At 43.1% G+C, this 27,162-nt stretch overlaps 1 protein-coding gene across 1 annotated transcript; it reads left to right on the forward strand.

The window, feature by feature from the left end:
• The first annotated feature begins 98 nt into the window (after positions 1 to 98).
• Positions 99 to 26,934, forward strand: TTC33 (tetratricopeptide repeat domain 33). Its single transcript, XM_083403206.1, has 5 exons — positions 99 to 436; positions 1,435 to 1,664; positions 16,384 to 16,465; positions 20,248 to 20,379; positions 24,595 to 26,934. Exons 2-5 carry the CDS (start codon positions 1,444 to 1,446, stop codon positions 24,949 to 24,951), a joined length of 792 nt encoding a protein of 263 aa, XP_083259332.1. The 5' UTR covers positions 99 to 436; positions 1,435 to 1,443; the 3' UTR covers positions 24,952 to 26,934.
• The last annotated feature ends 228 nt before the right edge of the window (positions 26,935 to 27,162 follow it).

Raw genomic sequence — 27,162 nt, forward strand, 5'->3', positions numbered from 1 at the left:
CAACAACCCCATCAAGCTACCACTGGCGCACCAGGGCTCTGCTGCCTTCCTTGAACTACAACACCCATCATGCTCTTGGGCGGAAGGGTGCGATTCTCAGTTCCGCCGGCTCCTGTAGAGTTAGGAAGGTAGATAAAACATGCAACGGCGAAGGTCGAGCGGCGCCGCTCTATCATGGAAATCTTTATGGTCTCTCCCAGCCCTGAGAGGAAAGGAGAGAGTCGCGTTAGAAGCCCCTGCGGGAAAAGACCGTCAGGGGAGAGCGAACGCCTTCCTGAGTTCTAGACCGGAAGTGGACCGCCATAGACACTGGTTTCCCAAACCGGCCGAGCGCGGCTGCTTCCGGTTCTTCCCTGCCCCCGCTTCCGGGGAGCTGAAAAATCAGATGTGACCCGGCTCGGACTGTGACAGAGCTGTAGAGGGGAGGGGGCTTCAGGTAAATATCGCCCCCGCTCTTCAGTTGGGGATTATGCCTCCGCTCCTCCCCCTGTATTATTATTGTATTATTATTATTATTATTATTATCATTTATTCCTTAATGACTGGAACTCAAGGCGGCTTACAGATAAGAACCGCTAAAAGCATAGCGCTTTGGGGCGAGGCGGGGTGTCATTAAAAAGGCAATTAAACATGGATAGAATATTCTCAAGGGAGAGAAATGGCTGCCCGAGCACCTTGTTCTCTGCCTCCTGAAGGAGAAGCGCCTTCCTAAGCCTTCCACTTTTCGTCTCTGGTTTAATTTCTGTGAGGGAGGTTGAGGAGGCAGTGGAAGTTTGGAGGTGCAGGCATCTTCCCCCCCCCCTCCACCCCATAATAGCCATTGCCATTTACTGATACTTCACTGCCACTGTATTGCACCCCTCTCTGGTAGATGTAGGGACAGAGCTGGCCCACCCATGAGGCAAGGTGAGGCGACTTGGACCCCCAGCCAATCCCAGTGTTGGTCTTCCTTTCCCTACCCCCTTGTTCCTGATGTAGATCTTTCCCTCACCCTTTCAGCCTTTGCTTGAAAGGTGGCCCAAATACCCTTGTAATAGTCGCAATTATTATTACATTTGATGGAACCTACCCTTTGGTCCGTGCGCTGGTCCATGGGGTGACGAAGAGTCGGACACAACTCACAACCCTTTGGAATTCCCTCCCATTAATTATTAGATGGGGCAATACCTCTGTTGCCATTATTATTATTATTATTATTATTATTATTATTCCTAATGTTATTATCAATGCCTACTGAAGACCTTCCTCTATTGACAAGTCTTTAAAGTTTGCAAGGCTGATGTGAAAGTCACACCATGGCCAGAATTCATTTGCACAAATCAGTCTCTTTTGAGCAAGTTAACCTCTGTCGCAACTAATTTCAGTTGCCATTTGTTATGGTTTGTGTTAAAACAAAAGGGTGCCAATAGTTGAAATTACCTTTTTTTCCAAAAGCTTTCTGAAATGGCTTCCTTTGGGTGGAAGAGGAAGATTGGTGAGAAGGTGTCGAAGGTAACATCTCAGCAGTTTGAAGCTCAGGCTGCTGATGAGCAGGATCTTGCTGACAGTGATGAAGCTGAATGGTTCCATGACACTAAAAGAAAAAAGGGGCTTCTCCTGGAAGACTGCGTGGCCAAAAGTAAACATCTGAAGGATGAAGGTGCAATTTTGGCTGAGAATGAAAGGTAAAGATGATGGTTTTGAAAAATTTAAATCTTATGATGGATTTTTTCAGGTGTATAGGTTGTGTTGGCTGGGCAACAAAACTTCCTCTCTGCTGTGTGCCACATAAATCTGTTCTGAGGGTCCCCCCAACCCTCTGGAGCAGATTTCAGGAGGGCGTGGGGCCAGAGTGGGGAGAGGAAGGGGAGGTTCCATTGTACGGATCTAAAAAATATTTTTTTTGCCATGATCTAGTAGTACCCACACACGGGTGGCGCTGTGCGTTAAACCACAGAGCCTAGGACTTGATGATCAGAAGGCCCATGACGGGGTGAGCTCCCGTTGCTCGGTCCCTGCTCCTGCCAACCTAGCAGTTCAAAAGCACGTCAAATGCAAGTAGATAAATAGGTACCACTCCGGCGGGAAGGTAAACGGCGTTTCCGTGCGCTGCTCTGGTTCGCCAGAAGCAGCTTAGTCATGCTGGCCACATGTCCCGGAAGCTGTACGCTGGCTTCCTCTGCCAGTAAAGCGAGATGAGTGCCACAACCCCAGAGTCGGACACGACTGGACCTAATGGTTAGGAGTCCCTTTACCTTTACCTAGTAGTAGTAGTGTTGACTAGCCACTAGATGGTGGTAAAGACCTCTTTAATACAGTGTTGTCTGAGGATTAGAAATACAGTGGTACCTCGGGTTAAGAACTTAATTCGTTTCAGAGGTCCGTTCTTAACCTGAAACTGTACTTAACCTGAGGTACCACTTTAGCTAATGGGGTCTGCCATGCCGCCAGAGCACAATTTCTGTTCTCAGCCTGAAGCAAAGTTCTTAACCCGAGGTACTATTTCTGGGTTAGCGGAGTCTGTAACCTGAAGCGTATGTAACCCGAGGTACCACTGTAGGGTCAATTTTAAATCTATTTCTTGATTAACGAGATCTTTGAAAAGAATAGAAAGTCATCGAGATAGGTGGCCTAGAAATAAATTGAGAGAGTTATTTTAGCTGCTGTGGATACATTACGGACCTACATTCTAACCTCACTTAATGGAGTTCACACATGTAACCTGAGACTTCTACACAGAAATCATTGCTGCACTTCCCTCTTCAAGGCCTTCCTGGTTCTAGGAGACAGTGGGGTGGGAGATGGTGGGGATTCAACCAACCCACCCCTTGGAAGATCACCCTCTTCCTCCACTTCTAACATGTCCTGTGCCCTCACTTATGTCTCTGACTGCTCAGACCCTTCCCCTTCCCCCCCATCTTGCTTCCTGCTTCGCAGGCGGCACCAAACTCCATAAATTGCTGTCCTCCTGGGTCAGTCTTCTGCCCCCTCTGCATCCATCGCACACCCATCAGAGCCCTGCCAGGACTTCTCTCTAACACCCATGGGCAGGGAGTTCCAACATGTATGTGTGGCCACGGTAAAAGATTGATTTCTTGCAAATGTGGAATTTATATTATGCGGCATTTGTAAAAGTGCCAGATCCTTAAATCTATGTGGTCAGGTGGGCACAGATGGGGTGAGGCAGCCCTAAGCCTTTGAGGGCTTTATATCCCTATAGTAACACTTTAAATTTGTCCCAATAACATATTGGCAGTCAGTGTACATCTCTGAGCAAGAGCATCTTGTCAGTGATCATGCTGCACCATGGTTTTCAGACTAAGCTCAATGGAAGCCCCACATATAGTGTGTTGCGGTAATTGTTGGCCTATTGATAGACATAAACGCTGTTAACAGCTTTGCTTCCTGTGTGCTTTATTGCTGCTCAGGTTATTAAAAAATTATCATGGAGGTCAGAGCTGTTTAACATTATGCAATCAGTTTGTATTTGATATAGGAACAGCGTAAAGAACTTCATTTTTCTTGAGATCTGAAGCCATTATGGTTGCTAATTCCAAGCACGTGTTTCCTTCCGTAGAACGTTATGATACCAATAAAACATTATCTCTTGGCTTAAAGGTACATTAGATGCCGGATCATTTGAGAGTAACGAAATTATGTTCTTTCCTGGATACCAATTACTTTTAAGTGTGGGGAACATTGACAGAGTACAAAGTTGTTCGAGTTGCTTAATCAGTTGAGGAAGCTGACACTTCTTGCACAAGTGTAATATGAAAATGTGATATGAACCAAATAATCTCTGGAGAAACGTACTTGCTGTTTAATAGCACATAATAATGTTATGCAGTTAAGAATATGCAGTTGCATGCAGGCTTAAGTGTAGCTTAAGTTGCAATTTCAATAGGATACTGTGACTTGGATCCCAAGTGGTTAAAGCAATCTGGGCAAGCCACTCATTAGAAGAAATGTTACTATGCTTCAGAAAGCAGAGCCCGTGTGTCAAGTTTTGCTCCTATCTACTCCACACAGCGCGGGTGGCGCTGTGGATAAAAGCCTCAACGCCTAGGGCTTGCCGATCGAAAGGTTGGCGGTTCGAATCCCCGCGGCGGGGTGCGCTCCCGTCTTTTGGTCTCAGCGCCTGCTAACCTAGCAGTTCGAAAGCACTCCCGAGCGCAAGTAGATAAATAGGGACCGCTTACTAGCGGGAAGGTAAACGGCGTTTCCGTGTGCGGCTCTGGCTTGCCAGAGCAGCGATGTCACGCTGGCCACGTGACCCGGAAGTGTCTTCGGACAGCGCTGGCCCTTGGCCTCTTTGAGTGAGATGGGCGCACAACCCTAGAGTCTGTCAAGGCTGGCCCGTACGGGCAGGGGTACCTTTACCTTTTTACTCCGCTATATGTTGGAGAACTTTCTCTCCTGACCCACCCCACTTCATTGGGTGCTCTTTGAAGGAAAACGTTGATGATATCTGGAGTAGAAAATGCCATACTACTTTCTACAGAAGATGGAAGTAGATTTAAGATGGAGTGCCATTTTGAGTGATTATTCAGACCTTGTGATCTGCAGAAGCAGGGAGAACAGGCCTGTTAGATTGTTGTATGCAAAGAATACCAAACTGGGCCAGCCCACAAGGATAAGATTGGAGCAGTACTGTAGTCATACATTTGCCTAGAAGGAAACCCATTGAACATATTGGGCTTTGCTTTTGAATACACATAATTCTGGAGATTCTACAGGCCGTACAAGAAATCTCATTTCACTGTAATTTGTAGAGCATACAAAGGTTTCCATCAGAATAATTTATGGATTTATCTTTTCTGATTTTAATAGCTTTCATTATCAGAATGAAACTTGAGTTGAAAATATCAGGCTTTGGACATTAAGTTTTTATTTAGTGTTCTTACAGGAAAACATGGAGCACTTTTAGAAACAACTTGAACATCCTCCACACATCAGCAATTATGTTTGCACAGATTGTTGCAATGGTAACATATATTTATATACATTTTTTTATTTTGCTTAGTTACCAAAATATTTTATTTTATCCCCCAGTGTGTATGTAAATCTCTCACACACAAAAAGTGCCTTGTGTCTTGTAGAGATTTCTGTGCTTGGAGACTGAAGAGGTACGGCCCAGGAAAAACTTTACTATGTCATTTTTACCAATTGTGTAGACTCTTTCTTTCTTTCTTTCTTTCTTTCTTTCTTTCTTTTTTCCCTGTTCATTTACATTTCATTCCATAAAAACACAGCATTAGCAATACCAACAAAGAGCAGTGATGTACAGATTTTTGCATATGTTCTAAATCAGCTGTACAGTATCCATATTAATCATAATGCTTTTTGGACCCTTGTTTCTTTTGAATAGCAGCCCACTTTTACCTCATGGCAAACATGGGGAGTTGTTGTTGTTGTGTAAGTGATATGGCGTAAGGATGGTAGTTTCAGGCATTAAAAATCTGTAAGCCTGTAAACTGTAAAACCTGCAAATTCTTTCTATGGCATAAAATGGGGAGACTGCACAACCTTTGGCGCTAACATCACTGGAGCCCACTAAGCTAGTACATTATTTCTGAAGGCAAACCTGGATATTATATGTGGCCTCTTACATGTCCAGAGAATGCTTGTAAGTGTTTGGGAATTGTTTCCTATACTAGATGATGAGAGATCCCGTCACCTAAGATGTTTCAGAGCAGCACTTGATTAATGAACAGTAATTGTTCATTAGGAGACTCAACCCCCTGATTATTATTTTGATAACAAGTCTTGGTTGTTTCCAGCTTCCGTGATTCTAAGGAAGAGTAAGAATGAGCTCATGCGGTGGGTCCCCAAAGAGCATTTGTCCAGGGTAATAAAGCACAAATGCAACAATTGCTTCTAAGGAGAAATGAAATGCACTTGCAGTGCTACTGGTTACCATGGCAGTACAGTAGTAGAATATAGTCGGGGGGAAATACCTTCTGGGAACTAAGCTATTAAACGTATACAAAAGAGATGAAGGGTGGGACATTTATTTGTGGGTCATCTTTGCAAAGCAGCTGTCCTTGCCCCCGGCCATTTCTTGAAATCAAGAACGAGCCATCTCTCTTTTCAGGAGAAATTAAATGACCAAATCCTCTGTACAGAAGTAGAAGTCACTGAATCGCACATAGCTTTAAATTGCCTGATGATGCCCAAGACAACCATCATTACTGAACAGGAAATGAGCTAAGTGGGAGTGGGGGCATATGTATCTTTCAGAAAGAAGTGAGTGTCATTGTCCAGTGAAAGCCAGGTGTCCCGTCCCCCCCCAATACCACACTTTAGTCTAAACCAATATAAGTTTCACAGCTTTTCTGCAGGGCCCTGGGGATAGAATTCAGGGTCTAGGGCACAGGCTCTCAAATTATAGTCCACAGACCCCTGATGGTCTGCCAGCTCCATTCAAGTGATCTATGGAAAGATTGTGGAGCAATCAGGAGTGTCTGTCCCCTTAGGTGGAAGGAGAAGGGCTGTATCTTAGTGGAAGAGAATCTGCTTTGCATGCAGAAGGTCTCAAGTTCAGTTCCTGGCACCTCAAGCTGGGTGGGGAGAAACACCTTTCTGAAACCTTGGAGACCCTCTACTAATCAGTGCGAATCATCCTGCGCCAGATGGACCCAGTAATCTGACTCTGGATGAGAAAGCATCCTATCTGTGTTGGGCCTCGCATTTGAATCTTCTCCCTTTTTCAGACAGTAGAGGCCATTGTTGTGACTGGCCAGGGTTACACCATCAACATTGGGTTTGAAGACATGGATTATTTGGGATATAAATTCATCTTCTCAGGATTTTCTGATTTTTCTTTGTTTCTGTTTTGATCCAGCCCATTTCAGCAGTTACTATGATATCTCTGGACTTGTTCTTACAAGGTTGTTTCATGCATAAGGCTGGTTTCCATGTGACAAGTGCCTCCTCTGATAATACGTTTGATAGTGTTGTTTTCTGTACAGACTCCATTTGTGAGTTGCAGCTCTTGTCTCCTGATAGATGGGTTCATTGTCATTGTGATGCAGTAATAAATAGGAGAAACTAGGTTTTGAACCCTCCCTTTGTCCTTGGGTCTATATCCTTGATTTCCCTACTCTTACATCTGCCAGTGACATGAAAATGTCTTTAAAACACTAAATATTATAGATTCCAGATGTGTTAATGCATGTGTAGACAGTAGCCTTTTAAAATATGGAGCAGTTTCCATTCAGATTAAAATACTGTTCAGGATAGACTAATGACATTCAGTGCAAGACAGTTGTTATTTATTTAGAATGCTTACATTCTGCTGTATAGCTCCATGAGCCTCCATATAGTCGAGTATCATTGATTTAGTTGTAACTTGCTTTCCAAACGAGTGCGTTTAGTGTTGTTGTGTGCCTGTTGCCGTATTGTAGCATCATTCCATCATTAGATTCCTTGTAACCTATTGCCCATTGTGTATTATAACAAACCTCCAAAAGTGGTGACATCATTTGTGATATAATCTAGCTATGCTGTATCACAATCTGTTTCTGAAATACATGTTTATATATTTCTAATTTTTGCACTACCTTTGTATATGCTTTATGGGGTTTTTTTCTTGTTCCTTAAACAAACAAACAAACATTGCCAGGCCATTTTTAATCAACTGCCACCAACAGCTTAGAAATGGAAGGTGCAGGAAGGATATAAAATCAAAGCAATAAAACTGCCTTTCCTTAGTCCACACAATGTGGGTTGAAACCCCATTTCCACCCAGAAACACACACTGAAAAGATTAGTTTCCACCCCTTTATTTCTTATTTTTTACCCTCCTCATTTGTGAGGTCAAAAAACACATACCCTGATGTGTTAAGTGATCTTGAGTTCACACCTTTTAAGAGAGACCTTTTTCCTGCCCACAATTGAATATGACCAAAGTACCTAGACTTAAAGGTAAAGGGACCCCTGACTGTTAAGTGCAGTTGCTGATGACTGGGGTTGCGACGCTGATCTCGCTTAACTGGCCGAGGGAACCGGCGTTCGTCTGCAGGCAGCTTCCGGGTCATGTGGCCAGCTTGACAAAACCGCTTCTGGCGAACCAGAGCAGTGCATGGAAATGCAGTTTACCTTCCTGCCGGAGCGGTACCTATTTATCTACTTACACTTTGATGTGCTTTCGAACTGCTAGGTTGTCAGGAGCTGGAACCGAACAATGGGAGCTCACCCCATTGCGGGGATTCGAACCGCCGACCTTCTGATCAGCAAGCCCTAGGCTCTGTGGTTTAGACCACAGCACCACCGCGTCCCAAGACTTACTTGTCCATTATTTCAGCGAAGAGACGTCTCCAACAGCACTGTGTTTCTCAGAATCACAGTTCATCCCCGCTGTAATAAGTAATTGTGATTCAGATGGAAGAATGCTGCCAGCTAAATCAGCAGTACCACGTCCTGTCACTTTTGGAACCATTTTTTTTGCTGGTGTTTCATTTTTGTGGTGTGGCCACAGGCCATTCATTCACTGATGTATATAATCTATGGCCAATTAAAAAGATAAGCCCCTTCAGTAAAAACATCTTTTCTCCAAGTCCTGCAGTGTCTCTGTGTTTTATAGAAGGAAATCTGGCTAGATCATTCTCAGAGGTCCTTTTAAAAAAAGAAATGAGTAACAAAAAGGCGGACCTCTCATTTGTGAGAGATAAAAGGAAGAAAACAGCTTCCTTTTCAGGGGGGTCTTTTATCCTGTTCTCTTTCAACCTTTGACATGCTAACTATGAATGTCTTGGTCTGGTTTTGCCAGGAAACCTCATTCCCCACCCCCACCGCCCACAGACATTGTCAGGTCGGACATTTGCAGTTTGATATCTCCTGAGATCTCCTTGTTTATAAATGTTCTGAGAGTAGATTTGACTTGTATGGAAATAATATTACTCTTCTTATCGACCTGGGAAGGTTGTACCAGGATATTCTTATCGTATAGCAGATACTATGACGAGTTCAAGAGTGATAAACTTCACACAGTGTTCTTTGACCCGGCTTTTCATTAATTTATTGTGTGCCTATACATGAGAGTATTGGACATGGAGATTATACTGCAGTTTCTTTGTCAGATAGAAATATAGCAGCACTAGTTTGAAACAGAAAAACAATAGTTCCCTTTAACAAGCGGGACAGGGCAAGCTGCTTCCTTTGGATGCTGTTGACACAAGCCCTGCAATGGTGTCAGGATTGGCTTTAGATTTGCAGACTTGAAAGAGGAGGAGGGGCAAAAAACAGAAGGTGGGGCCTGAATAGTTGGAACCTTACTGGCTCCTCCCCCCAACTTTCCTATGGGTGGAGCAGAGAGCCCAGTGGAAGCTGGTAAAGGTTTGAAGCAGCTATGGGGGCGCAGGGAGGAACTGGAGGTGTCAATAATTGAACAGGAGCCCAAACAAGGGGGTGCAGTCTAGTCACCTAGAATCAGGTGCCACCTTTGCAGATGGGGGCAGACTATGTGAAGGAGCATGGATTTGTTATTCCAACATTCCCACAAGGCGAGCGAGTGTACGACACCTTGGTGGGTGGGGCATGGAAAACTTATTGGGACTGCTTCATTGTCTCTGTCCAGTTCTGAATTTCTTGGCCTGCTCCTGAACTCCTGAAGCAAGGCTCCTAAGCCTTGTGCCTGTTGCTGAGCCTATACCGTTATTTGCCTGCATAAAGATCTCTTTCTTACTTGCAAGAGCTTTTATGTTTGTATTTAGGGGCAGGAGACAGGGCACTATGACCGGCCAACTTCTTAACAATGTGGTACAGAGCCAAGATCGCCACCTACAGTTGTTTGAGTTCTCTCAGAGGGGGCTGTTGTGCCTATGGAGTTTTCCCCCATCTGAGGTGCATCAGACCAGGTGTTCAAAGCAGGTATACTAAATGTCTGAAACGGGGAGTGTATCTCTTTTTTTCTGCTGGATTTTTGCTGTTTTGTTGCTCTACTACTATTATTTTACTTTGGTTGTTTTGTAACTTGGCAGTTTCAGTTTGGAAAACAAAAGCAGATTACAAATTTTCTAAATAAATAAAGCAAACCTTTGTGCCTGCAGTGGCTCCCAACATCTTAAGGCTCATCAAAGCCTGATCATTGGAAGAGTGGAGGAAATGTTTTCAGTTCTTAGTGATAATAACATAATATTTTAGATATTTGGTCTACTTGAGAGCCAGTGTGGTGTAGTGGTTAAGAGCGGTAGTCTTGTAATCTGGGAAACCGGGTTCGTGTCTCCGCTCCTCCACATGCAGCTGCTGGGTGACCTTGGGCTAGTCACGCTTCTCTGAAGTCTCTCAGCCCCACTCACCTCACAGAGTGTTTGTTGTGGGGGAGGAAGGGAAAGGAGAATGTTAGCCGCTTTGAGACTCCTGAAGGGGAGTGAAAGACGGGATATCAAATCCAAACTCTTCTTGTTCTTTTACTTTATTTTAGTTTACTTTAGAAGTTCTTTGTAATAAAAAAAGTGGCATAAAAACAAAATATTCAAAGTGGTTTGAAAGAAATCTTTAAATTCCAGCAGTACCAAAGACTACCAGGCAACTACGATTTTTAAAGTCCACTTGGAGTGTATTTCACCCCCCCCAAGTGAATATATCAGAGATCATTGTTATGTTTATCAAAGTTGTTGCTATAAACATAAAGTGTTATGTAGATGAATCATAATTATGTAAGGTTATATATCAGCTACATCAATATAACTGACTAAAACATAATATGTAGTCCAGTGTGCGCTCATGGAATTCTGCAATATTAGGTCTATGGAACTATGTGTAAATGGTTTGAAATGTTTGACGCCGCTGGAGTTAAGTAGATTGCCTGTATATTTATAAGCACGAGAACTTCAGGCATTCCAGATATAGTCTCCAGAGATGTCTGTTTATCTGCTACCTTACTTTAAAGAAAGAAGATTAATATTGTGTATCTTAAAATTTAGCAAAAAATGCTGTCTGATCTGTGTTTTTTAGTCTGCTTGCTGTTGGCAGTGTTCCACCATGAATGCTGATGTGTGCTTGAAACATTTTTTTTAATCATTGTGCAGATGTGCATCAAGCAATCTACCAAAAACAATGGTCAGCATGAAATATTTGGTTTGGTGCCCCATCAAGATTGAACTGGTGCTTATATCTATTTTTTTAAAAAATCAACTGTTTTAAAGCCAGGAGGCACCAAAGTATGTACACTACATTTCTTAGGATTTACTGTCGTGTAAGTTAGAAAAAAGGGACACGGGTGGCGCTGTGGGTTAAAGCCTCAGCGCCTAGGGCTTGCCGATCGAAAGGTCGGCGGTTCGAATCCCCGCGGCGGGGTGCGCTCCCGTTGTTCGGTCCCAGCGCCTGCCAACCTAGCAGTTCGAAAGCACTCTCGGGTGCAAGTAGATAAATAGGGACCGCTTACTAGCTGGAAGGTAAACGGTGTTTCCGTGTGCGGCTCTGGCTCACCAGAGCAGCGATGTCACGCTGGCCACTTGACCCGGAAGTGTCTTCGGACAGCGCTGGCCCCCGGCCTCTTTGAGTGAGATGGGCGCACAACCCTAGAGTCTGTCAAGACTGGCCCGTATACGGGCAGGGGTACCTTTACCTTTAAGTTAGAAAAATAACTCACGAGAAGTGGGGGGCTACATGATAGCAAATATCCATTGTGCAAATTTGCAGTAGTTTAATTAAAATGTATACTTTTCTCTTAATACCTCTTTCCCTAAAAACAAAGAGGGCACCACTTGATAGTATGATCATTGTGTCATGTAGTATGACATCAGGGGCACTGAAGGCTCCAAATTCCCTCAAACATTTTCCAGCAATAGGTCTGAGTATGTTTCAGAACTGCAGTCTGCCTTGGTTTTTCAAGATTTGGGTTATCTGGTGAGCTGAGAAGAAGTGAGAGTTGCTTTTGCTATGTTCTTTGTCATCCATCCATGACTATCAGTTGTCTCTCATACCAGACCAGCGTTCGAAATTCACCAGGCGCAAGGCTTGTGACTAAGTGATGGTACCCGGGTGCCAGGATGCCACTTGACGTCTCTACCATCTGGAGGTGCATGCCTGATGGTGCATGCCCAGCAACACATCCTGTAGAATTCAATCTGTTATATTTTATCTGTGCAGTCAGAATGAGTTTCAGGAACCAAAAAATTGTATTGAAAAATATAGCTTTTGAGCCATCTAGTCCAAAAATGGCAACTAGACATTCTGTTTAGTTGACTACAACCCTGGTTAAAGCAGCCATTTGACTCCTATGTATCTGAGTTTATAACACTATGTCAAACACAGTATGCCTCTAAATACCAGTAGCTGGGGATCATGAGTGGGAGAGTGTTGTTCTTGTGTCCTGCTTGTGGCCTTCCAACAAGCATATGGTTTTCTACTGTGAGAAGAAACTGCTAGACTAGCCGGGCCTGTGACTGGATCTAGCAAAGCCATGTTTTCATGCATCCACAAATCTTAATGGACAAGTTGCTGTTTGTGTGTGTGTGTGTGAGAGAGAGAGAGAGAAATTGGCCTTTAGAGAGAGTTTTTCAGGCTTCTAATTTTCCAGCTTGCTGGTAGAGGTGGTAATTGGTTCTTATTCACAAGGAAATGTTATTTCATGTTTCCTTTTATGTAAGAGCAAAGCCAATTAATGCCCTTTTCATAACCTTCTCGTACTACTTCCTTGCAAAGGAGTCTGAATTCATCTGTGCACATCACAGAGGTAACATTCAAAAACTCAGTCCAGATGGAAGGACCTCTTTCTGAATTAGATGAGGCTGGCGCGGAGAGGAGCTTCATGTGTCCTTTGGCTTCTGGTATTATCTTTGTGGCCTGGGAAGCAGCAGCACTCCAAAGACGACTTGAGTTGATTCCATAGATAGTAGGAGAATAACTGGCACAGTTTCCCCCCTTGCTGCCTTCTTTTTTCATGTGGGGCTAGAACACTGTTGGCATGAGGTTCGCTTCAGTCGCACAATATCTCCTTGTGTATGTGTGAGGTCCCTCAGACTGTTTCCTTGATCTTCAGCAACAAAACGGAGACATAACCCATTTGCATGTCTCTGCTGCCATGTGGGGATTTCTGGATCTGGTAGTGATCAGATGGTAATGTTACAGAGGCATGGAGATGGTATTGTGGAACCTAAAGGGTCTTTTCTCTAAACTTTTCCAGCATTGTAATCAGAAGAGGTTCCATTAGAAAGCAGAAATAAAGCGAATAGGTAGGGTTTGGAGAACCCGCCAACTTTTCTTGGTAAAGTGTGCCTTTAGCACCCCGGAAACAAGCATAAGGGAAAATGCTATTGTATTACAGATTTAAAGGCCATTGTGATATCACCAACAAATAAACCAGTCCTCTCCCATCATTTTCTTCCTCGAAATAACAAGTTGGGCAATGATGTAGGTCTCACAAACCCCTCTGCTAGTTCTACATAATGGCTGAGATGTGAAGAGTCAGTGTGTGCATATGCAGCAAAATCGTTGCATGCACCATTAGACATGTTTGTCCCATTATGGGTGAACCACGCTTGAAATTTAGGGTTAGAAAAGATAGCTTAAACCTTTCCTTACTTTTCCATGCCAGTCTTTCTCATACACATCTCTCAGTGGCGGCATGTGAATTCCCCCCCCCCCCCGGCCGTGTTTGATAAGCTTTGGAATTGGAAAATATGTGGGGACAGGGCTGAGCCTCCCCCCCCCCCCACCTTCAGGGCCTCCCTGCAGTGTCAGCAGGCCTCCTCCCAACACTCATGATATCACATGTATGATGTCATGCACACACAATGAGCCCCTCCAATGTTGGGCAGAACTCGGTGTCTCGCTGAGGCGCCAAGGGTTTTCAAAACCCTATTTTTATAATATGATTCGGAGGCAGCAGGGAAAGGAGGAGATGCTATGTCAAGTTCCTTTCACAGTCTTAGGTTCCACATCATTGTGGTCAGATTCTGACCTGGAAGGGCTGCACTTCATTCATTGTGCTGAATTTGTCCTTGTTTAAAAGTGTATGCAAATATTTTTTTTTCCTATTCATGGAAAAATACTTTGTCTTCTTGCTTGGCATGGATTATGGCCTGCATTTTTTCATTCATTTTGCTGACTATATAAGCCCCCAAAGAGTTTAACTTTTATTACAGCTCAAAAGTCATGGTTTTAATCAGCCATTGCCCTGACAATTTTGCAGCCTTGTGGTGTTTGTTTGTTCTCCAGATATTTTCAGTAGCACGTCCAACATTCAGTTCTCTACGTGTTCTGTCCTTTAAAAAAATATATATCTGTTTTTCCTGTGGTTTTTTCTTTCTTTAAAAATAATAATTGCATGTTTTGCATTTGAATGTGAGATATGATTGCGAGGCAGCTGTTATTAAAAAATGTAAAAGTTGTACAATTCTGTAAAAAAACAAACTTTCAAAATAGAAAACTCACTTTATAATGCATTGTATACTTCTCATGAAACTGTATACCGTATTTTTCGTCCTATAGGGCGCACCGGCCCATAGGACGCACCTCGTTTTTTTTGGGGGGGGGAATAAATAAAAACAAGGCAAGGCTTATGGACACTAGCCCGAAGCACGGGGAGTCCTCCGGAGGGCTCCCCGTGCTTCGGGCGGCAAGCTGCCACCCCAAGCCTCGCGCGCTCGGCGGGACCTCCCACCGGGCGCGCAAGGCTTGCGGACACTCGCCCGAAGCACGGGGAGTCCTCCGGAAGGCTCCCCGTGCTTCGGGCGGCAGGCTGCTGCCCGCAAGCCTTGTGAGCCCGTGGGAAATCCCGCAGGGCTTGCAAGGCTTGCGGATAGCTTCCTGAAGCCTGGAGAGCAAGAGGGGTCGGTGCGCACCAATGCCTATCGCTCTCCAGGCTTCAGCGAAAGCCTGCATTCGCCCCATAGGATGCATACACATTTCCCCTTCATTTTTGGAGGGGGAAAAGTGCATCCTATGGGGCGAAAAATATGGTAATTATTCATTTTGTAAGGTTTTTCCTTCTCTTTAAAGTAAACAGCACTTGTGGAATGTTAAGATGGGCTATAAATTAGTTCTTATTTATACAGTTGCTACAGCAAAAAGTTGTATAGGATGTCTTCATAATTTTAAAGGTGGTGCAGTACCACACTAGCACACTTTCATTGCCAAGTTTCGGAAAGAACTACCTCATTAAAATCTTGTTTCACCATTCTGACTAAACATCAGGAAGAGCTTTCTGACACTAAGAGCTGCTTGACAGTGGGACAGACTCCCTTGGAAGGTGGTAGACTCTCCTTCCTTGGACATTTTAAAGCAGAGATTTGATGTCGAATTGTCACGGATGCTTTAGTTGAGATTCCTGCATTGCAGGGGGTTGGACTCGATGACTCTCGGAGTTCTCTCCCAACTCTACAGTTCTGTGATTCTATGATGACAGCTTGAAGCTAACAAAATGCAGTTAAACGATGGCTCCCTTTTTCCCCTCTAGTGCGTATTTCCCTCAGACATAGTCATCCAGATTCTGCTGCCCCTTCTGAAGATGGGGTTTCCAAGGTCCAAAAGAAAGTTTTATTCATCCATCAGGGCTTCTCTGTGCACTTTATCATGTGCATAGCTCCACAGGTTCAGATTTTCACACATGAATCACAGAATCATAGAGTTGGAAGGGACCACAAGGGCCATCGAGTCCAACCCCCTGCCAAGCAGGAAGCACTATCAGAGCACTCCTGACATATGGTTGTCAAGCCTCTGCTTAAAGACCTCCAAAGAAGGAGACTCCACCACACTCCTTGGCAGCAAATTCCACTGTCGAACAGCTCTTACTGTCAGGAAGTTCTTCCTAATGTTTAGGTGGAATCTTCTTTCTTGTAGTTTGGATTCATTGCTCCGTGTCCACTTCTCTGGAGCAGCAGAAAACAACCTTTCTCCCTCCTCTATGTGACATCCTTTTATATATTTGAACATGGCTATCATATCACCCCTTAACCTCCTCTTCTCCAGGCTAAACATGCCCAGCTCCCTTAGTTGCTTCAGTTGAAAGGAAGACATGAGCATAGTTGCACAGGGATTCTGTGCATACACATGAGCAGGGGAACAGTCACTTATTTTCTGCAATGGGCATAGGAGAACTTGCTATTGCATTGGCCCCAGGAATGGCTAAAACATGTAGAGTAGGCTCCAGATTTGGCTGAGAGGTCACATGCGGAGGCCTACTTTATTCCCACCAATTACGTGCATCTGTTCAAATGCATATTAAACTATGTTTGGCAAAATACACAATAAGAAATTGAAATTGCGCTGTCTTTTTTTTTTTTAATCCCCTGTGTCTCATGGGATGGTGGGATGTAACATTAATTTATAATTTGTGAGATGCTTGGAATGAATATCTAGTCAAAGCAATGTTGGTCCCTTAATGAAAAGGTAAGAATACCAGCCTTTGAAACACCCATAAATCTAGTAAGAATGAACTATTGTTTTAACAACTTGCAGGTACCGGGAGGCTATTCAGAAGTGGGATGAAGCACTTCAGTTAACTCCAGAAGATGCTACCCTCTATGAGATGAAATCACAGGTAATGCATGACAGAGCCTCAGCAGAGTAAGAATTTGTGAGTTTATTTTTTCTGACCATAGGCCGTGATGCAAGTAAAACACAGAGCAGATAGACTTTTAAAAGTAGCCCACATAGTCTGTATGCGTTTTCTGGGTTAATTGCACATGCAGCCCCCTCTCTACCCATAGTGTGTGTAGGGCAGGAGGGTGACAGGGACTGGTATGCTGCCAGTGTTTCCCTTAGGAGCCAGCTGGATGCATGGCACATGGTAGTGGCAGGCAATTGGTTTCTGTGCTTAGAAGGGATGGTGGGGTGAGGGGACAGTGGTTAATCAGAATATGATGGCCCTGAGCTGCCTCTTCCTACCTTATTTGCATGGCTGTTTTAATCTACAAATGACTCCTCTCACTACTCACAAACTTGGAATAGATCCCTGAGTACACAGGCAGCTTCTTCAATTAATAGCTGGTACCAGCATTGAAAAATCATAGAGTCCAAGATCTTTAAATCTATGTATGAGCGCTTTCACAGCCACCTCAACGGAAGCCATGAGACCCTTTTTAACTCCCTGACCACATCTCTTGATGTCTGACCACATCTCGATTGCTCAGGCGATGCTGTATCAACTTTCTGAATCAAGCCAGTGCTCAGCCATAAACATTCTGGCTGCCTCTGTGTCTGCACTGCTTTGGCTCCTGCTCTGTTTTAGTAAACCTGCCAGATGGTGTCATCCTAACCTACTTGTTTGCCCTGCCTGCAGTTTTAATTTATGAAGCATTTGTAATGCAGCAAGTGCTTTTATTGTGCTATCTTTCATCATAACCATGTAGGCATGTAGCTGTGTCCAAGGGCGCACATATCCAAGTGCAACTCCATACCCACTGAAGCGCATTTTCAGTGCCTGCACCCACACATTATTGTATTCACTGCCTTCTCCCTTACCAATCTCATCTTGGGGGGAAATAGGTTCCTCGCTCCTGACTTAACAAGACTGTTGGCAACTGCATTAGCATCAATAGAATTTTGAATCAACAGGATAAATATGAATGAGTTGTTTCTCCCAAGCAATATGCCACAATAGCATTATTTGTCACTGACAGCATTAAGGTGACTGCTTGGTGTGCAGAAGATCAAATATAGAATTGTTGTGTCCAAGGCTGCATCTGTCTCATGGGAGATATAATCGGAAGGCAAAGGTGAAGAATCAGCAAAAAAAATTATTGTTGCAGACGGTGAAAGTTTTATTGTAGCTGCTGGTTTCCAATTTTGGCTTTAATGTAGAAGGACTCTGATTCTGAGCTCATTGTTCTGACCTAGATGATGAACAAACAAGTCCTGGGAAGAGCTTCCCACATTCCAGTTTTTACAACCGGCAGTATCCTGCAATTGTTCCCATTTGTTCCCATTTCCCAATGTTTTGTGGGAAGAAATAATACTTGGCAGAGACTTGGATCTACTACACGCTCTGCAAACATCCAAATGAAATAGAAGCTTCTGTTAAGTCTTTTCTACTTGACAGCTGGTGCAACGTTCCTGCGCAAGTCCTCTTTGCACAAGATGAGCAAACAAAATGAGCCTGAGTGAAAGTGACAGTGAATCTGATAGGGTTCGCTTCTTTCCTCATTGCTGAATGAGACCAGAACTTTCCAGAAACAAATGGTTGAACCCAATTAGGACATTGTGGTCCCTTGTTGAATTTCCTGTTCCTCTCCTCCCCCTGTACACCTATCTTTGCTCCAGAGGGTATGGGGAATGACTTAATTGGATAGAACTCAAGGTCTAGTAGTTACTGGGGAGATATAGTGTTTTTGTGTGAGATGGAAATTATATGTCCATGTTGATAACAATCCTAAATATTCAAAAATTTAAAAGCTGAGCATATTGTAGAACTTGAGTAATGGAGTAGTTTGTCTAAAATTAGGACTATGAGTTCAACCAATCAATCCTGATGAAACAGAGGATGTTGTCTTGTAGACCCAGGAGCTTAATCCTAATGCTTGTGAGGACTAGCTAATTCTCGGACCACGGTAACATCCATAACATTATATATGATCTACAGTGGTTCCTCCAGTTACGAACTTAATTCGTTCCGGAGGTCCATTCTTAAGCCGAAACCATTCTTAACATGAGGCACGCTTCCGCTAATGGGGCCTCCCGCTGCTGCGCGACTGGTGCGCGACTTTGCTTGCATCCCGGGGCAAAGTTCTCAAGTAGAGGCATCTACTTCCGGGTTAGTGGAGCTCGTTATCCAAAGCATTTGTAAGGCGGACGGTACGTAACGTGAGGTTCCACTGTATTGTACAATACTGGTGATCATGCTTGACCTCAGCATGCAGATTTCTTTGGCCAGCATTCTTAAGCTCAGTGAGTTTGATTGAAGATTCCGGATTTGATTTTGAGAGAAATCGTTAAGATAGGCAGTAAGCAACCAGCTTCCTCAGGGGCAAAAGTAGCCCTTAGACAAGTATCCATTTGATTTTCAAGTTGCTAACTTAGAGGCAGGAGAGATATGTGTAAGGTTGTGGTGGTTGTGGCAACAGGACTTGCACTCAGTTTTAAGGACTGGGGACTGAGGGGCTGACCCTCCGTCTCCTTTGTTTTTGTTAACTGCGATGTAGATTTCCATATGGTTGTCTTACATTCAAATTTCATTTTAACTGAGCATATATTTAAGATGTACAGTATAATCATCTTTTTTTAAAAAAAAATTGAACTCCTGGGAACCACTTAATATCTGCTTTATTCCACTTTAGTCTTCACTAATCATTCATATGCTGTCAGCCATGTGTTCAGTGCAAGAAAAGCAAGGGTTAATCTGTTACTTATCTTGAATATACTGATAATTTTTGGTTCTTTCCTCCAGGCTTTATCCAATTTACTCTGGGTAGGTGGTTCATTCTGATAGTCCATTGTTCAGGCTAAATACAGAGTTCTCTGTGAGTGGTGGTCATTGGAATCCCAACTGGTATTTGTATTGGTATGAGTTTGGGTTTACGTTGTTTACAAAACTGGTTAACAAAGCGGATCATCAAACTGACTACCGTGTTGCTTTTTAAGAAAGCATTTAGGACAAGAGCAAATTGCATAAGTATGACTCCATTTATGTGCTTTTAAAAATCAGTGCAGTTCAGAGTCAACCCTTTTCCCTGTGGTGCAGTGGGCCAGTGCATCTTACTGAACCAGAAACTTGGTGGTTCAAGCCCACTCAGGGATGGCTGGGAGCAGGATTCCTGCATTTTAGGGGGTTGGGATAGTTGAGCCTTGGGGTACCTTCCAAATCTAAAATTCTAGGATTCTGTGACAGTTCTTTTGGAGGTAACTACCTAGCTCATAAGGGTGGCGCTGTGGGTTAAACCACAGAGCCTAGGACTTGCCGATCAGAAGGTTGGCGTTTCGAATCCCTGCAACGGGGTGAGCTCCCATTGCTCGGTCCCTGCTCCTGCCAACCTAGCTGTTCGAAAGCACATCAAAGTGCAAGTAGATAAACAGGTACCGCTCCGGCGGGAAGGTAAACGGCGTTTCCGTGCACTGCTCTGGTTTGCAGGAGCGGCTTAGTCATGCTGACCACATGACCTGGAAGCTGTATGCCGGCTCCCTCGGCCAATAAAGCAAGATGAGCGCCGCAACCCCATGACTGGACCTAATGGTCAGGGGTCCCTTTACCTTTTACATAGCTCATAACTGACTCCAGAACCATCTACATTGCAAGCCCTCTGCATACTCGCCTTTTGAACTCTTTTTGCGTTTTTACAATATAATTGGTTAGTTTACGGTTTGTTCTGTTGTGTATCCCCTTACTAGGTGCTGATGTCTCTGCATGAAATGTTCCCTGCAGTGCATGCTGCAGAAATGGCTGTCCAAAGAGATCCCCATTCTTGGGAGGCATGGCAAACTTTGGGACGTGCCCAGCTTGGATTAGGAGAAATCACACTGGTAAGTATAAAAAAAGGAGAAAGGCTCATCTTCCATTCCAAATTGTTTACAGACATACAGCTATATCTTGCTGCGACCTTCACAGTGCATGAAATCATCTTTAAACTTCCTTAGATCAGAATACCAGATATCCCATAGAGAACAATTAAAAACTTTAAAAGCAAGCAAGTTTCAAACACATGGGCTTGAGAACTATAGATAGATGATTTCACTAATCAGCCTTGGGCGACAATGGAGAGGGCTTTTGATGTTTTTGATGAAATGTAGCAATTTTTCTCATTTTTATAAATAGCCAAAAGCTTTTGGGACTATGGCTGCCTTTATGGGAGAATTCCAAAAACAATCCCAGAGTTCTCTGCTGATCATCTATTTGAAAAGTAATAAGAAAATATCCCTTGTGTTTCATAGAAGCACTTTGCTTCAGCGTAATTTATGCATTATTCGAAGAAATGGATGCTATTTGTTCTGCCATTTGTCAGGCAAGCAGAACAAAGGAAATTTTATTCGTTTCAGCAGCTTGGAAATTACCCGAAATAAAAATGCTTTCTCAAAATACGTCAGACCTGTTCTTGGAACAGATAGAGATCAGCTTTAGCATCTTGTGATTTTTATAGTAATATCGTTGACGAACCCTTTTGGATGTTTTTGTTTTGGGGGAAAGCTACTCAGGTTAGAAAGAAACAGATGTAAAGGCAGTCCTTTTATTTGCATTGGCTCTGCTGTAGAAGAGCTAAAGGAAGAAGTGTGAAAGTAGGCCAAAAGAAAAAGTCAGCATAAACCAGGAAGTTGAATAGCATCTTCACATCAGTTTGAGTGCAGTTCCCTAGCAGCAAATTTGGAACATGATAACATGAGGGAGGCCTAGTCAAGTTATGATTTCCAACTATTATCATTATTAATATATATTGGATGTTAAGTATCGTTTTCTGGTCCCACACTGGATCTCACTGAGAAGGAGGAGGCAAGGCAAGACAAAAGTTGCAGTACCATGGATAGCTCCAAGTGAGCCACTCACTTAGGTTGAGACTAAACTGAGACCCTTTAAAACCACATTATCTGCACTGCCTCATTTGAGCTCCACCCTTTAAAGGGCCAACCCTCAGGTCTGAAGACTGACCATCCTGCTTCTTTCCATAGCCTCCCTCCCAGTGTGTTCCCTGCCCTGCAGGGACTAGTGAAGTGTGATGAAGAGGCATGTGGTGGCGTGGGAAAGTTCCTATTTGGGTCTAAACCCTAGCCCTACAGCCCCTGTTGGTCCAGGAGTTTCCTCTGTGGGCTCCTGCCTGATAGTCTTAGGTGCAGTGCTCTCCTGATCTCCAGCAGCTGGTTCAGAGTCTTGAACTTGATCCATTTGCCTAGCTGGTGTCTCTGGATTCAGAAATCTTTAATTTCCCATGCCATCCAATATTTCACAGGTGAAAATAGGCACACAGGCATAACAGTCAAATTTGATGCCCTGGATTGATGCCCAAACCACACATGCATATTACACGTTGCAAAGATACCGCAGGAAAACATAATTGTCTTAAAATCTGTTGTCTGTGCACAAAAGGGACTGTCTTACTATCTATAAGCAAGCTGGATAGCTCAGTTGGTTGGAGTGTGGTGCTGATAATGCCAAGGTTGCGAGTTTGATCGCTGTTTGGCACAAGTTGCATATTCCTGCATTGCAGGGGGTTGAACTAAGATGATCCTCAGGGTTCCTTCCAGCTCTACAATTCTGTGGTTCTGTATTTGTAAATATAAATGAAAACTCTGAAAGGTGTGTGTGTGTGTGCGTGCGTGCGTGCGTGCGTAAAAATAATAATGATTCAGATCAAATGTTCATGTTGTAAAGTTTTGCTAATCTGACAGCATGATAAAACCAATCATACTGATTGGGGGATGAGAGATTACTCCAACCAAGTAACATAGAGAACAGAAAAATTGCTTGGCCGTATTACGATTGTATTGCAGGGAGCCATTTACTGATATATCTATAGCCACTGTACAGGTTATTTGGGGTCCTACAGAAAAAATAGTTTACTAAGGTGGGATATAAACATAATAAACGAATAATAATGAACAGTACATTAAATAATCTGAGTTGCAGATGCAAGTAAACATATTGTTGTAAGTGATGCATACAAAGCCATTTAGTAATCAGTCTCCTAGCTCTGTTTACACTGTGCGAAAGAAACTCCCTATTGAATACATTCTATGAGGTATCTCTCATGCAGACAGGTGTGGCCCTTTATGTGGAGCCCAGCCTCTGACCCAGCCATGCGGGTCACACACATTTGGAACTGTTGGGGAAATGGTGAGTTGATAGCATTTCAGGCAGAAAGTGGGGGGAGATAGAGCTGCAAGGAGGTCGTCTTTCTCCCTATGAAATAGGTGACTAGTGTGACTTCCGATGGATTAGTAGTGCCAAGTGGAGTCCTGGGTGCTCAAACACAGATGTTGCATCAGGCCATGTTATATAGCTTTTCCCTTCCTATATTATTCCTGAAACTGAAAGCGGGTGTTGTGTGTGAGAGAGAGAATTGGCCATTTATTTTTAAGGATTCTAAATTCCATTAAATTATGTCAGGAATGAATTCTGGAACAGATAGCAATTTTACCATTCACGTAGTCAACCCCACCAAATTTGTCTCTCCGTTTTCAACCTTTGGCAAGGATTGCTTTTGCCACGGCTGGTAAATTTGCAATAAAGCATCTGGCTCTTCTAATTCATTCTTATAGATACCCTGTCAATATAATTTCAGGATTTCTCTCAAAATGATGCCCAGTTTTGATTTTGTAATCAGCCCTTCTCTGTGATGTATCTTAGCTTTCAGGCATTGCCCTGAAACAAAGTTTCTTCATTCTGAAAATTCAGATTTTTACAGGATGTTTTTGGCAGGGGCTAGAGTTAATTGACTCGTGGGAGTCAGGTTGTTTAATGCTATGCTAATCCTGTTACATTTTAGCATCCTTGGCTGAATTACATCTGACTATGGAAATGTCCATTTATCCAATAGCAGGCATTAGTCTAGAATGTGCTGTTAGAACAAAGGTGCTTAGTAATACAATTTATAGCCTCATAAAAGCAAATGGTACTTTACTGACCAAGTTATACAGTGACAAACCTATGCCCTGAGGAACTTTAAAAAAGAAAAAAATCAAAGCGTTCTTGAGTTGTTTTGTAATACTTCGGATATTTTCATATTTACTCACAGTTCCGCAGCCTCTTGATTCTAACAGCTGTTGACTGGTGCTACATTGAAATAATTAAGCTACACTGTTTCAAACATTTGGCGTGTCAAGCATGTTCAGAAACTTGAGTGCTGGCAAGTAGCCTTCAAATGCAAATCCCTGCCGCCCACTTTTCTTCCTTTCTTCCTTGGAAACCAAAGGCAGTTGATCAAGACGAAAAACAAACATGCCATAGTTATTATCTGGGATTCAGCATTTCATTCACAGAAGTCACAAGGTTCACAGCTCTTTTCTGCTGGGACCAATCCATCTCCATATGGAATGCATATGTTGCAATGACAACTGGGGCAGGAATTAGTTGGCTCTGTTTTCCTGCCTTTGGAGTGGCAGAAGGAAAACTCTGTTATAATCAGTTCCAATAGCTTTAACAGAGGCCTGTACAATGAAATACCTTCTGTCAATGTCTATGTGTGGAAGCTTCTGAGTCACCAAACAGTGTAAATCTGCTGAATGCCAATGTACCAACACGCAAAACAATGCCTTCTTTATTTTGCATTGTAAGGAAGTATCTAAAACAGCTGGTGCTTATACCCTAAAACTGGAAGAAGCAGATGCATGTGCAAGATGTGCTTATTTTTGTAATGCATTTTTAAATTTTTCATTCACCCTTGCTGCTTTATTCAGCTTTTACAGGTAAGAAGTGCAGGTAGTGGTTTCCCTTCTATGATCTGGGAAGATAGCAGATTTCAGAATCACAGTGTCACACGAATTTGCAGCTCTCCCGTTATTTGCAGCTGACCTTGGGCATCAGCCCTAAGACTGGAATTGCACTTTATAAATGTGAAGAATTATTAGTACACTTATCCAAAGCCACCAGTGAGCTTGTGGCAAGGATTTGGCCATATCCCATATTGCTATTGGCATTTATGAAACATCACCCGTGTTTTACTCATTGATGTGACTTAGTCTCTTGAGCCCAGAGTGTCTGTTTCATGTGGGCAAATTCTCACTGTGCTGTGTCCCTGCTCATCATTACAGGCCATCCGAAGTTTCCAGGTTGCCTTGCATATCTGTCCACTAAGCTCCGAACTGTGGAATGAAGACCTGTCTTGGGCGAGGAAATTACAGCAGCAGAAGAAAGCAACCAAAGCTGAGACAGGGACGCAAAGCACGGCATCTCAGGGAGAGACTTCAGAGGAAGCAATCCCGGATTACGATTTTGAAAGTGACGAGATATTAGCGGTGTGTGCAGCCATTGCCGAGAAAGAGAAAGCCACATTGGCCTCTAAAACTGTTGTCATCGTCTCTGCTTCCGGGGAGGTTGAGACGGTAACTGAAAAGAAGGAATGTGCAACAACAACCCCTGACGGTACCGTTTTTATCAAAGCACGGTAAAGGGCACCGACTCTGCTGATTGACAGCCGTGCCTTTGAAATCCTCTTTTCCAACTTTCCCCCATGCTGTAGCCTGTTTTTGGATCATCTTGCACTGGAGTTCGTCTGCCCCCAACGAGTTAAGCTTCAGTAGCTGCAGTTGTTTCACTTTACTTCCTGAACCCCTCGCTACCGATATCTCAAGGTAGGGGAGAAAGGGCCTAAGGGCCACAGCAGTGCCCTGGAAGTATGACAGAGCACTATGGAGACAGAGGTGGCTTCTCCTGGACATGTTGGGTTTCCTGAGATGGAGATGATGGTTTTGAGCTGGAAGTTGGGAAAATGTGCATTCCTGGTCCCATAAACAACCCCTTGTTAGGTTTTCCTCCTCTGCCTTACTTTGTCGTTATTCGTGTCACGAGCAGGAGGGAAAAGGAGGCAGCACCAAAGGGACAGGAACACAAAACAAAGAAAGGGGAAAGGGTGGAGGCCGAGCCTCAAAATGATGCTTAGAAAAAAACTTACTGTAGTACGTGGTATGCCAAACACGTTTCAACTTAAAGCCTCTGGCGACAAGATCTGATTTAATCAGATTCCACTGTTACTGCAGCAGTTTATGGTATCAGATGTTGTTTCTGATACAAGATGCTTCAATTCTTTTCTTTTTAAAAAAAATCCAGTTACAGAAGAATTCCCTGTTTGCAGTTGAATGGATACACGTGAGGAGTACAGGGTGCAAATTGTTCCCTTCCTTTCCTGCCAAGAAACAGGTCTTGTTTCTTCACAAAAAGTAGTGCACCATAAAGTAACGGTCAGCAGAAGTTTGGAGTACATATATTGTAGTTATGACTACCCAAATATGTTCATTAACTGGATTGCCCTGCTCATCTTCTTGTTTCCGGGGTGTGGAACAAGTTGGGCACTAGGTTGTAGAAACAACTAGTTTTTACTACTGCAATTTAAAAATGAAATGAAATAGAATCTGCAAAGAAACAAGATAAAATGCAATGCCCTCCATAATATTTGCCCTCGCGTTCATGCCATTTGTCCAAGTTGTTGGGTCAGGTTTGATGCAATTCTAGTATATTGAATAAGGTATATGTGTAAGTGTGCTCTTTTTCTGTAAATTCCCTTGTAATCTCAAACCAAATTTCTTTGTAAAGAGCTCTGCACCACAGTAGCACTTCTCAAGTCATCCCATGAAATCTTGGTAGCTACGCTTAATTTAAAATTCTTTTAAAAAGCAATTGTTGAGAAATTGTTTGACAGTAAAATTTGGAATAAACTCAGTTACACAAACCTGAATTAATAATCTTTTGAATCAGTCCATAACAGGTTGAAAAAATTGCTTTTGTAAGGTCCATTGATTGTCATAAGATTCATATGAAAGGTTTTTCATATAGTTTCCCACAGATCAATGAAGTCTTTGACTCAAATCACCTTGTTCCCATAATAGTTCCACGTTTCTAATTTACCTAGCCATCACTTTAATCCACCTATTCCTGTGCATGATCACTCAGAGTAAGTCACATTGAGTTTAAAGGGACTTATTTCCAAATAAAGGTGCATAGGATTGTACCCTATGAGAGACTAGGAACCTGGGAGCTACAGTGACATTTTTCATCAACAACCTCAGGAGAATCTAAGCTGCTGCTGGTGTCCTTGTTCCTGCCAGCTTGAACATGGAAAGTGTCATCCTGAATTCATTTAAGCTTACCAGAACTTTTTTGTTTCAGTGTTGTGACTTTCATATATGCACCACAGTATGATAGCAATTGAATTAAAGAAGATAGAAGATCAAGACTTCCCTCTCAGATATGTAACTTCATCAGATAGTCTCATGAAGAAGTAGCCGTCGGTCACTTTTCTTTAGCTACTGATATTTTATCCATTCTACTGGCTTTATTCGTTTTATCCTAATTTCATATCCCTGACTATGCTTTGCATGCCTAGGTTTGTCACTGAATATTCCTGTGTTGTAATTAAAGTTTGCTTACTATGAGAACGAAGTCTTTGCTTAAAATCTGAGTTGTCATTCAGTAGTCACTGAGTGCTGTGCCCCGGGGTGTGTGTACTCCACACTAAATAAATTATGTATCCAGGCAGTTCTGAACCATGAAGAGCTGAGTTCTACGATGTAAATATGCAAAACTACTTACGTTTTGCCTGCTTAGTTTGTCAGTGTTTAGCGTTTTGCATAACTCATTTTGGTTTTCTAGGCTGGGAGCAGGGA

The sequence above is a fragment of the Podarcis tiliguerta genome (genome assembly GCF_965153285.1).
Source record: "Podarcis tiliguerta genome assembly, chromosome: 11".
Classification (NCBI taxonomy): Eukaryota; Metazoa; Chordata; class Lepidosauria; order Squamata; family Lacertidae; genus Podarcis; species Podarcis tiliguerta.